The 14,761-nt window shown below is 36.9% G+C and overlaps 1 protein-coding gene across 1 annotated transcript in view; it reads left to right on the forward strand.

Annotated features, from left to right (window-relative positions):
- Positions 1-14,761, forward strand: part of HHIP (hedgehog interacting protein) — a 73,910-nt gene that overhangs the window by 55,935 nt on the left and 3,214 nt on the right. The window contains exons 9-12 of the mRNA XM_055700945.1: positions 1,613-1,736; positions 2,418-2,548; positions 3,166-3,247; positions 14,061-14,209. Of these exons, the coding sequence (XP_055556920.1) occupies positions 1,613-1,736; positions 2,418-2,548; positions 3,166-3,247; positions 14,061-14,209 (486 nt within the window). The remainder of the gene's footprint in view (positions 1-1,612; positions 1,737-2,417; positions 2,549-3,165; positions 3,248-14,060; positions 14,210-14,761) is intronic.

Here is a 14,761-nt window from a genome sequence, read left to right on the forward strand (position 1 = left end):
ATAACGGAAAAAGTGAGATAGACAATAACAGACCATAACCAAACAGGGAAACGACTGAGCTCTGTTTAAATGTTACTAAAAATTAAAAACTTAGAAAAATGCACTATGCTGCTACTTCATCATAAATGACTAGTTTAGATTGCAAAAAGATAAACGTTCTCAAATGAAATTTTAAAATGTTTCATGTTTTCTCTGAATCAGTATGATTGTCAGTCACTATCTTAGTTTAATGTAAACTCTGATTCACTAAGATCGCTTGCTAGTTCAGGCAAGCCAGGTGACAGTTACTCTGAGCTATCATCTACCTTGCTTGGCTTCTAGCAGCTCATAAATTCATGGTGGTAAAAGCTGATAAATGCCAAAGGTGTGTAAAGGCATCAAGAACTGGACTGTCTCCTGGAATGTAGCATCTTACGGTTTTACGCACATCCCGAGTTCTCTCACCTGTATTTGACTTAAAAGCAAAGCAGCTGGGCTGGCTAGTACAACAGAACACAACGGTGTAACGCAATTGTTCTACTTCATTCTATTGCATGTATTTGCTGTTTTCATTTTATAAAAGCCAAACCAAAGAATTATATTTGGGAAACCACTGCTCCACTGGAATTTTGACTGCATCTTTATTGCAGTGTAAGCTAAGCAATATTGTGTCTATCCAGAACAGCCTGCCGATATTAATACTAGGCTGTGGGTCAATTGCTTCAGTAAAGAGCTCATCATCCTTTTCTCCCACATAAAATGTCAGCTCTTACTCTTATAGAAGAAGCTGGGAAATTCATTTATCAAAGACTTCCAGATAGCCCTCTGACTAACAAAAAAGTTTCTATAAACCAAAACAGTCTATTGGCTGTGGCTTTAATTTAAAAACATGCAGTCGGCATGTCAAGTTGAGCCTACTTTTACCTTAAGCAGTGGTTGATTGCATGAATAGGAACATTTACACTGAAACTTCCTTGAAGACAAAATTTGATATGACTAAACGCTACAGGTTTGAAAAAAAAAACAAAAACAATACACCTGTAGGAACAGCAACTACAGAGGCAGCTTAAAATAAATTACCACAAGAAGCTATGGCCAGCAAAACTAGTGTTTTATGGGACATAACACACATAAAATGTTTAAAACTGTGATTTTGAAAGTGTTTCTCAAACCATTGAAAGGCTTTGAAACCAAGTTCTGCTGAAAATATCTGGTATTTCTGCTCTTAGATACTGGAAGGACTTTACAGTGAAGTGGGTTTAATTGTATTCCTGGAGTGCAGGAGACCCATTCTGCAGACTCTATTGACACGTGAAAGTTAATAGCAGTAGTCACATCAACTTCAGTGAAAGTCCAACCTAATCCTTATATAGTTTTATTCTCCTAGCCTGTGCACAAGTAAGAAAGCAATTATAGCCTCTCTTATCTAAATCCCTAACCGATTGTTTCACAAACAGCCTTTGTTATAATTTTCTGATTTTTTTAATGCTTCATTTCCAGCAACACATCTTGAATTTTGAGAAATGTTCAAATGAATTAACCTCTTTTCTTGAAGTAATAACATTTTCATAAATGTGAATCGAAGCTAAATATGAAATTCATATGATCTAACGCTATGGTAGTTCCTTTTTAGAAAGTGAGCCTTCACTTTTAGAATTCAAACCATTCAGCAGTGGATCCTTGGTTGGTGGATTTGTCTATCGAGGCTGCCAGTCTGAAAGACTTTATGGAAGTTATGTATTTGGAGACCGCAACGGGTAGGTTTCATATAACTCTTAAACAAAAATGTATATAAGGTATATTTAGTTATTGAGCTTCCTGTATAAAGGATCATCAACAGTCTGGTACATTGTGTCACTTTGCCAGTTTAGCAGTGTGACAATGCAGATTAAATTCTAGATTTGGAAATAAAACAGCACAGCATTCTAATGAATGGCAACATATGTAACATATCTGATCCTTGGAAAAAAGTAGACACTCACATCACATCCCTCTTAAGAGTTTTGTTGTACAAATACGTGCATCATCTACATTACGATGGCAATAAATGTTAACCACAGAACTCCTTCCCAAAAAGGTCTAACTGGTAAGACATTGAAATCTTTTGTGGTTTTATGGAAAGATCACTGATAGAGCAAAATGAATGTTTTTTTAATGAATGGGCATAGTTTTTCCATGCCAAATAGCTCAGTATTCACAAATGCATATATAGTATAGCTTGAACTCAGTTTTGAAATGTTTAAATGACGGAAGGGAAATGCTGTACTTTTTAAGCATCTGAGACATAACAGGCAGGAAATTGTAAGATTGTAACTGCACAGATGTATCTATGGAGTATGGAGCCACTTGCAGCATGTGTTTACTTATTTGTCTGGATGGTGAAAACTCTCTATTCAAAATGTAATATAACAATTTGCTTTATGTGTTTTTGAATATAGAAATTTTTTAACGCTGCAACAGAGTCCTGCAACCAAACAGTGGCAAGAGAAACCCCTCTGTCTTGGCAACACTGGTTCATGTAGAGGTTTCTTTTCAGGCCCTGTCTTGGGATTTGGTGAAGACGAATTAGGTAAACAGAAAAAAACCTATGTTATTAAATCATAAGCCTTATGGGTAATGCCTGAATAATGAACTACTCAAAATTATAGTAAATGTTTAAAAAGATGAAAACTAAAGGCTATCTTTCCTTTGCCAAAACTGTCTACACTGCTCTCAGCTACACCTTAGCAGCCTTGTAAGAACCAAGAAGAGAATGGGTTGTAGGAAGGGGCAAAGGTCCTTACTGCCTCTCATATTCCGTGCGCTGTGTCACTCGCTATGACACAATGTGTCGTATACTTGGTTTTATTCTCAACATTACAGATTTAAGGAGCAAAGGTGGTGCATGAGCAGACCGATCCCCCTCTTTACCCTTCCTTCCCAGTTTTATTTTTCTTGTACAATTCCTGTACAATATGAAACAAAAAGTGTTCATGGTAAAGTATCTTTCACACTTTAGCATCAATTCGCGGAAAGTGCTTATTTAAATTTTCAAATAGCAATGATTCTGTTGTATGTTTCAGCAACTAGTGTTTCTTCTGAAGTTTTTTTTTAAACTTATCTTGCAAATACAGCAAGATCACAGAAGCCATGTATTTGACATCTTAGGAGAGGAGAACTAATTTCTTGCATTGGTTTCTTTAACAGGTGAGGTTTACATATTATCAAGCAGTAAAAGTATGACACAGCCTCACAGTGGAAAACTCTACAAGATCATTGACCCAAAAAGGTGAGCATCGCATTTCTCACTATGATCAGTCTTCCCTTCAACATGTTAAAAACCAAAAGGTAAATGTAGTTCTTTCCATGTAGCTGAATTATGTGATACTGACATTCAATGAGAAGGGAAATTCTTAATGCAGGGGGCTTCCTAAAAGCAAATGTACCATCCTGCAGCAAAAAGAACAGATTCACTTAATAGTAATCACTGTCTTAGTGAAAGTGAATTTCAGAAGAGCAGAGGCATAATCAACACTAACTTCTGGAAATTTTTACTCTTTGACATTATGCTAAATGCTGCCCACTTTCCCACCTAGATTCAAATTCTTTGCATGTTTTCATAGAAGTGGAGACATATTTAATGTGGAACTATACGGACCAGTACAGGTAAAGGATGCTTCTGGTAGTTCTGAAGCCAAATGACTCGTAGGTACCACGGAGGTTATGCAGCGTCAGTGGGAGGCAGATTCTGGTATTCTCCCCAGCGCTACCGCTTTCCTACCTGCCACTGTAGTGGGGTAGTGTGCAGCAGGAGCTGGCTCAAAAGGTTAGTACTGGCTGACAATACCTACTCCGTATACTGAAAAGCTACTACAGAAAAATAATTTGACAGCACTAGCTAGCAGACAAGCCATTCATGGTTGGTTCCAGTCTCACTTCCTCAGTTTTGCCATAAGTAAGCTCTAAGGGACAAATTCAGCCTTTCCCAATCCTCTCTTCTGTTGTACAGGCAATACCACCAACAGAAAGTGATACAAAGGACTGAACCCTCAATGGGTGTGAATTGTCACTGCTTACACAGTTTCAACATCCTTCCATACCCCTGCATTTACCTGTCTCTCCCTGGGGAATTTTGGAGCACCAAGGAAGGAAACCTTCTGTCCTTGGACTGTGTGACAAAAACACACTAAATTCCTTCACAGTTCTAAATGCACTGTTCCCAAAAGGCTTATAAATCCCACTCAAGTGATTTATAAGACACAGAATTAATATAGTCGGTTTAATTATTTAGACTAATTTACCAGTTGTAAAATGAGGATAAATTATAATTATCAAAGCAGGGTTTCTCGAGATGTGACCTTTGCAGAGAAGCTAGAGCTATGAAAATATTAGGGAATCTGGAAAGACTGCTAAAAGCCAGGTCCTAATGTGACCAGGGGCCCCAGCAGCAATAAGAGCAGATGACTAGCAAATGCTCACTTTAGATGGAGAAATACCATTTTCTTCATGACAGATCTTGCTGCTCTATCACAGCAAGTCTGTGGCACGTAAAGGCACCACATTCATCTTGCAAAAGCATCAGAAATTAACACAATACGAAACAGCCAACAGAAACGAAGTTTCTCATATTAATTACTTTGACCCCATCATACCCTGCAAAAGCAACTGCTTATTTGTTCAGCATTTACTTCAGCATGTTTTGCCATTAGCATCAGATGCAGTTAGGCTTGCATTTTTGGTTTTGCTGTGGACTGTTTAGAAGAGTAATTTATTTTCTTGTCTGATTTTAAAATCTAAAAATCGTTATTGGAACAACAAGTGAATTCAATAATAAGTTCATGAAATTGGATTCTCACTATGATCAGTCTTCCCTTCAACATGGTAAAAACCAAAAGGTAAATGTAGTTCTTTCCATGTAGCTGAATTATGTGATACTGACATTCAATGAGAAGGGAAATTCTTAATGCAGGGGGCTTCCTAAAAGCAAATGTACCATCCTGCAGCAAAAAGAACAGATTTACTTAATAGTAATCACTGTCTCAGTGAAAGTGAATGTCAGAAGAGCAGAGGCATAACCAACACTGTACTGTACTGTAAGTTACAGTAGAGTTTCAGTGTTTTCTAATTATACTATCTCAAACCTATAGCAAATAATTTGGAAGCAGACATTACTGCAGGTTAGTGCAGTCTGTTGGTCAAGGTTATTATGTATGTTTTATTTATGCTTTCTGGTATTAAAAACATTTTTTTAGAACAAAACTTGCCATTCTTCCTGGGACTGTTTAGTCTGTTGGTGTATGGTTTTAAGTGAATTTTACACCCTAAATCCACTATTAGTATCTAATTACATGGGGCTGCCTCGTTTGACCTCGGCTTTTTGTTCTTGTTACCTCTTCCAGTAGGGTGGTCTTCAGCTGACATACCTGAAAGGCCAGACCTCCCATTGCTGCACTCACGGTTGGCTGTTTTCATGTATGGAAAAGGGTCAAGACTGTGTTTGGTTACTGGTGAAAGTAACCAGAAAACTATAAAATACTTTTATAAATTGGCACACAGTTGAAATTAAGCAGACTGTGGCAAAGGGATACAGCTTTTGGTAAGGCCTTCTTTAGAAACATGGCATAATTTTCACTCAGGCCAAGTTCTGAGTTTTGTTGTTTTTTAGTCTTACATCATTGCAGGCTTTAAAGTGAAAGACAGTGACTTACTTCCAGAAAAGAGCATTACAGCTCTATTTACCATTTCATGCTAATTGCTAACTTCACATTACACATGTAAACAATTTAAAAATTCCCTGCCTTTGGCAAATGTTCATGTAAACCTTTATTAAACAAAATATTAATTATTATTCACATGGTAATAATTTTGCATTCTAATATTTTGCTGCTCCTTTTAATGTATTCCTCATGGTATGCGCCATACAAATACATCAAATATAGGTGTAAACCCTAGCAGAGTAAACTTTCTAGAACATGAAACAAAGATGCTACAGGTGGTCTATGAGCATCAGGTATAAATAAAGTCATCAAAGTATTGATTTGCTGTGTCTTAGAAATTCACTACTTGCTAATACAACCTGTGAGAGGTGGGCCCTGGCAGCGTCATTGATTAGCAGAAAGATCCTTCCATGCATGGGGCAGTGTAAAAGAACAAAATTATCATTACTTGTGGTAGCCCCTTTCTGGAAATTAATAACTTTATGCAAAACCCAGTCATCTTCTGCTAGTGGTCATCGGTAAGCTGCTGCAAGCTTATGAAATCATTCTTTTATTTTGAATAATAAATGTTACACGAAGATGCAGGATTTGATTTCTTTAGATCTTTGTAGAAAACTACTGCATAATCAAAGTTGTTCTCAGACGTAACCATGACCCTGATTTCCTTGTCACAAATATAGCTTAAGAAAGAAACCTATGACATGGATATTGCCAGCAGAGGGAAAAAAAGAAATTCAAAAGAAATGGGCAGGTTAAAACATTAGAAGATCAGAGGATCAGATCAGATGAGGGTAATCCAGAGAACCCTTTGCATTAGTCTTCAATACTCAGCAGTGGGAAAGTCCTCTCCTAAAACAATACTTCACATGTAATAAAAATGTTTTAAGTGTAAGTTAAACGGAGTTGATATATGACAGGTTGATAAATATGATCAGCACGGAGTTTCTGAATCCCTCCCTCATCAAGGCAGTTTGAAACATAGAATTCAAGGTACCACAGTTCAGTTCCTCCAAATACTTAATGTCAATAACTAAACAGCATCCCATCAAAAGCACAGAATTAAATAATCCTCTTTGTAACAAGGTTGTTATAATGACACATAAGTACTTGGGAGCTCTTAGACAATGAAGTGATAAATCAGAAACAGAAAAGTTAAAACTGAATATAAACTGAGTATGTGAGGTGCTGCAAAACACATACACTACCTCTTACCAAAATTGAGTACAGTGAAGAGTATAGGTAATAGCATATTTAGCTTCGAGTTTGGAGGAGATGTGGGAAACCCGAAGAATTATAAACACATAAAACCAGCATTAGGTAAATTAGTTAAACTAGCAGACAAAAGAAGACTTTATGAAGTTAAAACTGTTTCTCTGAAAAATATATCAATTCTTTGATGATTATCAAAAAAGTGTTATCACGAGTAAACTCCTTTCCAGGGCTAAGAATTAATGAGAAAATATAGTGAGAAAGACATAGCTACTTCTGAATTAAAAGGTAGGGTTAGTCAGATGTCCTGAAGATCAGCACATATACTAGCATTTTATAAATTCTCTTTGTGACCAGAAAAGAAAAACTTTTATTTTCTATTTTTCTACTTTATTTTTAATAATTTTTCTGTCTTGCTTTCTGTTTCTACAAATACATACTCATATCAATCACAAAAACATGGATGAATGCATAGGAAAAATAAGTAGATAAACGGTGATACAGAAAGTGTGTATAGGTCCAAATATTCTGGTTAGTCAATAACACAGAAAATAGGAGACAAACCCATTAGAAAAGAAAAAGTCATCGTTTTCTAGCATGATGAGAGGAGAAAATCAGCTGTGGACAGTATTAAAAATACATATTTAAATAAGAAAGATCTGTTGATAAGTTCATATCAGCTTTAATTTAAACATTATTACCAGCTGTTCTTTGAAAACCATAGACAGGGACAGACCAAGAAAGAAAACAAACTTTGGAAGGTGGCAGAACAGCCATAATGTGCCTTTGTAAGTCTTCTTTTAGAATACTTGTACTGTGATTGCTTTTATGTCTAAGCAAATTATAGAGAAAATTAAAGAGATTCAGAGAAGAGTGCTCAAACTGATGGACAATGCAAAAGATTTCCATTTAAAAGGTGAGACTAAACCCAGAAAAGTTTATAGGGCAGTCACGCAGTGCTGTATCCCCTGTACAGTTTTAAGTGTTTGCCACTGTCAATAAAGTGATTCCAAAGGGGGTGAAAAATTCTTTTGACCAGGATGGCTCACTGGAGCCAGCAGATGATTTTTACGAAAGAGGGCAGAGCTCAAGTAAGTGTCCTTGCACACATAAGAAGATTTCCTCTTCCTCTCTTTCTAACACCTTATAGATCTGGATTTCAATGTGTTTCATATCAATAGCCAGAATAGCTGCTTTCTGTTGGATTGAAACTTGAACTTGATTCAAACCATCTCACTCCTCTTTCATGCCCCTCCAGAGTATGTAATTCTACTTATCATCCTTTCCATCATCACCTTCTGGGATTTCCGCTATCGAAGAGTATTTTCAAACAGACTGATTTCAAACACTAAGGGACAATTTCTAGGGCATACCTCATTTTGACGTTGTTCAGGCTCTTTACAAAAACATTGGTGATTTTATTTTTTAGTATGAGTCAAGAGTGTTTGATGGTATGATAGAAGAACAGCATTTATGAAAGCATAGCACTCTTGCAGACTTCAATTACCGTGGAAATGGAAACTCAGAAAGAAACATACAGTATTAGACTAATCTGCATCAAGACACTCAGTTCTGATGGGTTATAGATACAGTCTGAAGCTACCACTGGAAACCCTCCGTAGAATGAGCCCATTTTGTTGGTGAATGCTCTCACCAACCCAGGTGGGCCATATGATTTCTTTCTGTTCAGAAAGTTACTATCCCTTAAGTCATTTGGGGGAATGGAAAGCCAGAATTAATGTCTAATTATGTTTAGTTTAGCCAGAGCATGCAAAATTCTTATCTCATTTACCTACCCACATGCAGTTACTATTCCCATAAGAGACACTAAAGAGAAATTAGAGCTTTTTGCGAATACCAGTCTAGAGAGTTTCACTTTACAGAAGTACTTCACAAAAACTCCTTTGTAACCACGATGGAAAAACCTAAGGATTTTTTTCAATCACATCACAGCTCAGTGACTGTAAAAGTTTTTGGTTTGGGATTATTTTTTTTTTTCCTCTTTTTTTTTCAGTCTTTCTAGCATCGGCTGTTAAGGAGTTCTCACTTTTTATCACTTTATAAGGAAAAAACAGCTCAGTTTATCTTTTGCTTATTTTCTGGAGCCTGCAGGAAGCCTCTGCCATCCTAAAGAAAGTCACACATAATAGAGCAGCTTTAGCCCAGTAAGCCAGTCTTTCCCAATTCATCAGTCAAAGTGTTATGCAAGTGGCCCCCTAAATTGATAAATTCCCACAGTGCCTGTTGACCCAGCTGCCAAGTGCTCATGCAGCAGGTGTTGTTTTCATGACCACCCTGACAGTAATACAAACTGTTTAGCAGTTGCATTGACCTCTTAGCTATTAACATTGATACAGGCTTCACGAGGGACTAGTTTTCAAACATGACAGAATTTCTTAAGACTAGAGGTCATGAACAAGTATACCATATAAGAATAAATTTGATATGCTGCTGAGTTTAAATCTTAAAAGCCGTGAGTTTTTTCCACATTATTCCCATGTAGTAAATCTGGAGACAAGTAACGAGCTTTTGGCATCTCTCCCAGGATTGAAGGTATACTTTTTAATTTTAGAAGCTGTACCTGAAGAGATGTTATATTTATTCTATGACAAGCAGTAAATTTAGTCTATGACAAGTAGTGAAACAAAATTATTTTTTCTTGACATTTTCCCTTATAAAGAAAAAAACCCAAACAACTAATGCACAGATTTTGGTGATATACTTAAGCAGCATTCTAATACCTAATATCTTGTCTGCAGTTAATTGAAGCATGATGTTCCTTCCGCATATTTTGTACAAAAATCAGGATTTCTACGGCCATGTCTCTTGTTTGAATTTGAACATCCAGGAATCTTGTCTGGGTTTTTTTCTCACCTTAGTGGGAAAGTAGAGATTTTTGATATTGTGTCAAGGGCACGATGGAGGAATTTTTTTCTGTTCAGTACCATTGTACTACTGCTGATTTTGGCCCTCCATTTGCATTGATTTATGTATGTCTGAGCTACAGGCTCTTGCATATAGCAGCTAAATCACTCCGTGCGTTTAGTGGAACTGTGAGGAGATGCACTAAAGAAAGCATGAAATCCTAAGCAGTTCCAGGATGGTATCCAGATAGATAAAACAATAGTTTTAATCTATTAAAGCACGTTAGACTTTTATATGCCTCTAAACCAACAGCAGAGGCTACTTTCTTATACGAGCTACAGTAATGCAGCAAAAATTATTTTACACTTCATACCATCAAGAATTCCCAGCTCACTGCACACGTCAGTGAGGGCCCCAGCTCCCAGTACAACTTTTCCTCCATGTTCCATACATTTGGAGTTGTTATACAGTTTCATGAAAGCATGTTTTAACAAGCAAGATATACTGTACTGTACTGTATATATGAACAGCTCTTTAAGATAACTAGAATTGTACAGACCATATAAATAGTCATTATCAGCTACATTTTTGGCTGACTTTCTGCGGACCGAATAGTGCTTACTGTAAGACTAATCAAGCTGTACCCTTTAGAGTTTTATAGATAGAGGGAGACAAGGAAAAAATCCTCTGCAGCCCACAGTGTGGCTCCATCTATTCCCCTCCATTTTCCACGTCAAGAGACACAGCGAAGCACTGGTTATATAAACAAAATCATAGGCTTGTCTACGTGCTGGAAAGATCAAGTCCCAACAGTCAGTTTCAAGATTTCACGTTATCTTCGTGAGATTCGGTTCAACTTATGCTGAGCCTGAAAATTTCCACCCCTTTAAAGCCTTTAAGAATGTAAAGCGTTAAGTATTGGGGCAGAGGCTGTCTCTTGATACGCGTTGGTACCATAACAGCATTCAAAGCCTGAGAAAGAAGTGTGGCTTCTCCCATAGTACAACTCAGGAAAACCCGTAATTCTTCTCACACACAAGGATTCTGCTGCCGCTGCATTTGTATTCCTCTTCTCCGAAGGCCCTCTGCCAACCAGAATTTTTTCCATCTTTGTTTCTACTCCACCCCGCCATTAATAAATATTATCCAAGGCTGATGAGTGCAAGTTATTGATTGATGGTAGAATAAAAGGCAAAGTTATATTCACAAGTACCAAGAGCACTAGAAAACTTTAAATCATAAAAGCAATCAGCCATGCTTGGCTGGATACAAAAAAATATGAATTCTGCCTCCCTAATTAAATATGAATAATAAAAGAATATATTCCCACACTATCGTAGATAAATTTTACATCTCTTAATAAAATAAATCATTATCTTCACAAATAAAATAACTCTGTGACTTATGAGGTCGTTCTTTGCTAAAGAGATGCCACTGAAGCTCTTTTCCAAGAGATGCTCCAGGAGCCTGAGGTTATGCTGACTGCTAAACACAGTACTGTACTTGTGCTTAAGCAAGAAAAAGAGAAGACTCTTATTTAAAGTAACTTGAAAGAAATGAGCTTAACAGAGGCAGATGAAGAAAGAACGTTGTCTCCTATGCAGCTGGCTATAAAGAAATCACCTCAAATTTAGATATTTTTTTCCAGAGGTAGGAATTAGAACACAGATCTTTTTACTTGAAGTCTGAACAAGTCTCCACTGAAAATGGTATCATTTTGTAGAACCGTTTCCAAAACAGCATTGCCTGTGAATGTCATGTATAATTTTTAAGTGTAGGAACTTTCTTAACCAGATCATACATAATGCACTCATTACTACAGAACTGGAATTCTTTACAGGTCAAAAACCCAATGCATTATATTTAAAAGACAGCCGTGGAAATATGTAAACACAAAAACTGAAAGGGTTTCAAATATGCTGCACTAAAGGTGTCAAAACATGTTTCAAAGCCCTTAAATAATACAGGACCTTAAGTCTGATTCTCAGAAGTGCTTTTGAAATCAGAACTTGGTGCTACAATAAAGATGCATCTACACATTCTTTCTGTCCTTAACATCTTTGGGGAACCAGTTCTGTATGGATGTTTAAATAATCATGATAGCAATTAAGACTGAGCAGAGAAAGTGCTATGGTGAAACAAACCAGTGAGCCTGTACTCTATTACTGTTTCAATGAAAAATGCAAGAAACTCTGTAATGTACCATTAACAAGCCACATGCCAAAAATTGGGAGGGGGAGGGGGGTGTTGGGGGCGGGTGGATGTATGCCTAGTCATCTAGTGAGGGACTTCCATGACATTAGGTATAAGTGTTTATTTTTCTTCAAAATTATTTTTACCCTATCTAATATTACTTTGAATGTCCCCATTGTGCATAGAAATCTTTTTTAAAACCTACTAGAACATGGGCTTTGCTGATATCTTAGAAGCCATAAGTTCAACTTGTTAATTTTATTTTATTTAGCTTAACTTTTCCCCTTGATATTTCTACTGATGTTGAATTGGAAGATAAACAAGAATGCCTTATTCTCCTCCTCTTTTTTTTTTGTCACTGTTTCCCACACCTCCATCATACCCCTTCTTTCTCAGACTTCAAAGACTATCCTTTTCTCCATACAGGAGTATCAATTTAGGATTTTAATATTTCACAGAGGGGTCAGTGTACAACTTGCTATTCTGTTTATTTGATATAATTGGGGGTTTAATACTGATGTCAGTATAATGAACAATGTTATTTTCTATTCTATTCTATCTCATAGAACTTTGGTTTTGTTTGTCTGGATTCTAGCTGGACACTTAGCCAAGGTTTCTCTGAGCTCTTGACAAAACTATTAAAATCTTTGTCCTTCAAATGTTAAGCTTAGGAATGTATGGCAGTAGTTCAGATTGTTTCCTTGAGAATGAGTCATTCTGTATTTGCCACGATGGTCCCATTCGATTACTTGTATAGATCTCTTGTGAGATCCTGACATTCTTTTCTAAACTTACTCCTGAACAATCAAACCCACAGCAGAGACAAAACACGATACCTCTACCAGGAACCTGTAGCCTTGTTTTGATCCTATGGCTGCTGAACTCATACAGCAAATAAAGTAAGTGGTCAGTATGATGGCATGCAGCTAAATTACAAAAAAAAAAAAAAAACAAAAAACAACCAACCAAAAAAACAACAACAACAAACCAGTAAACATCTAAAAAAGCATTGGAAGCCATAGCAACAATTGGGGCATGCTTAAGTTAAAACACTTAAGTGTTTTACACGCTTAAGACTAAAGAATGAACACTACAGTCAGTTCTTTGTTAAGGAAGATAATGCTCTGCTTTTGTAAATAAAAAAGGCTACTGGACATCCAAAATAATGTAGAGACTGACAGGAAAAAATTGCATTACGTAAGACTAGACACCAAGAAGCCCAACCGAAAACCAGTATCAGAAATATTTTAAGTTAGCTGAACTAGAATTTCCTTCATGCATACATTTCACAGAATCACCCAGAGTGGCTGGGGCTGGAAGGGAACTCTGGGGGGCACCTGGTCCAACTGCCCGCTGTAGGGCCACCTCCAGCCAGTTGCCTAGGACCGTGGCCAGGTAGCTTCTGAATAGCTCCAAGGATGCTGGGCAGCCTGTGCCAGTGCTCTCACAGCAAAAAAGTCAGGTGCTTAAATGAGCACCCAGAATGCATAATCCAAATATGATGTCACAAAAATATGGGAATAAAAAAATCTGCAATGTCAAACTGAATTCGTAGACAGAGGTAATATTTCCACAAAATTACCAGGCCTTTCATAATGTGTGACATAAAACTTGCTGGTCAGATTACTCTTCCCAGCATACAACTGGAAATATAAATCAGCTATAAAGGCAAAAAAGACACCATCAGATTCTGGACTGAGTCATAGGACTACTTGCACTCTCTGAAGAAAAGCCACACAATGGGTAGAATTTGGCATGTCTAATAAATGATATTATCTAGAGATAAATGGTGCCTGCGATAAGCTCTTCAGCAAGCTGGTTTTGCCGGGTTCACGCTTCAAGAATTCTCAGAGACTATTATTTATCTTGTAGAAGATCTCAGAAAGCAGTTATATCAAAGAATAGCAAATCACACTGTATTTTTCTGTAATGTAACATACCATCTCTATGTTTATTGGTATTTTTGAGAAAAAAGCAATCCTCTTACAACAAAGATTTCTCCCACTGATAATACCATAAAAAAGAATCAGGCCTTTAATTAAAAAAAAAAAAAAAAAAAAGTATTTCTCCTTGACCCCGACTTTTAACTATCTGCTTTGTTCGTATTTTTTTAATCAGGCCTTTAGTCCCTGAAGAATGCAAAAGAACAGCTCAATCTGCACAGATACTGACATCTGAGTGCTCCAGGCATTGTCGGAATGGGCACTGCACTCCCACGGGGAAATGCTGCTGTAATCAAGGCTGGGAAGGAGAGTTCTGCAGAACTGGTTTGTATATAGATTCATAGCAACACGTGAAAAAAGCAGTGACATGTCATAATTTGCTTTTTATTATTTGCTGACATAAATTTTCAATATATGTCATTAACCATCGGTTCCGAAACAACATTAAAGAAATGCTGATCTCATCAGTTGTAGGAGAACTAAACCTTTAGATGAGTGCAACAACTAAAACATCTAATGCAATGTGAGCCATTACAGAATGCAATTAATAGCATAAATATAACAGGCAATGGTATTCTTATTTTTTCACCACGATTGTAAAAGGAAAGGAAATGCAATCAATACATGTTCCATGTCTCGACTTTCAACTCCCACCTGCAGCAGTACCACTGTCAGCGTCAAATAGCAGCACCTTGTCAGGAAAGATGATAAATCAGACCTGCAGGTCACTATTGCATTTTTTGCACTTCGCTAATTTAAATCACATGCTTTAGGTTTGGTACATTTTTACTTTTGATCCTACAAAATAAAATGTCTCCCGTTTGTTAAAGAGAATTCTATGTACAACTTGTTACAAAGCAGCTAATAATCAGAACT

This window comes from Falco cherrug, chromosome 1 (assembly GCF_023634085.1).
Source record: "Falco cherrug isolate bFalChe1 chromosome 1, bFalChe1.pri, whole genome shotgun sequence".
Lineage (NCBI taxonomy): Eukaryota > Metazoa > Chordata > Aves > Falconiformes > Falconidae > Falco > Falco cherrug.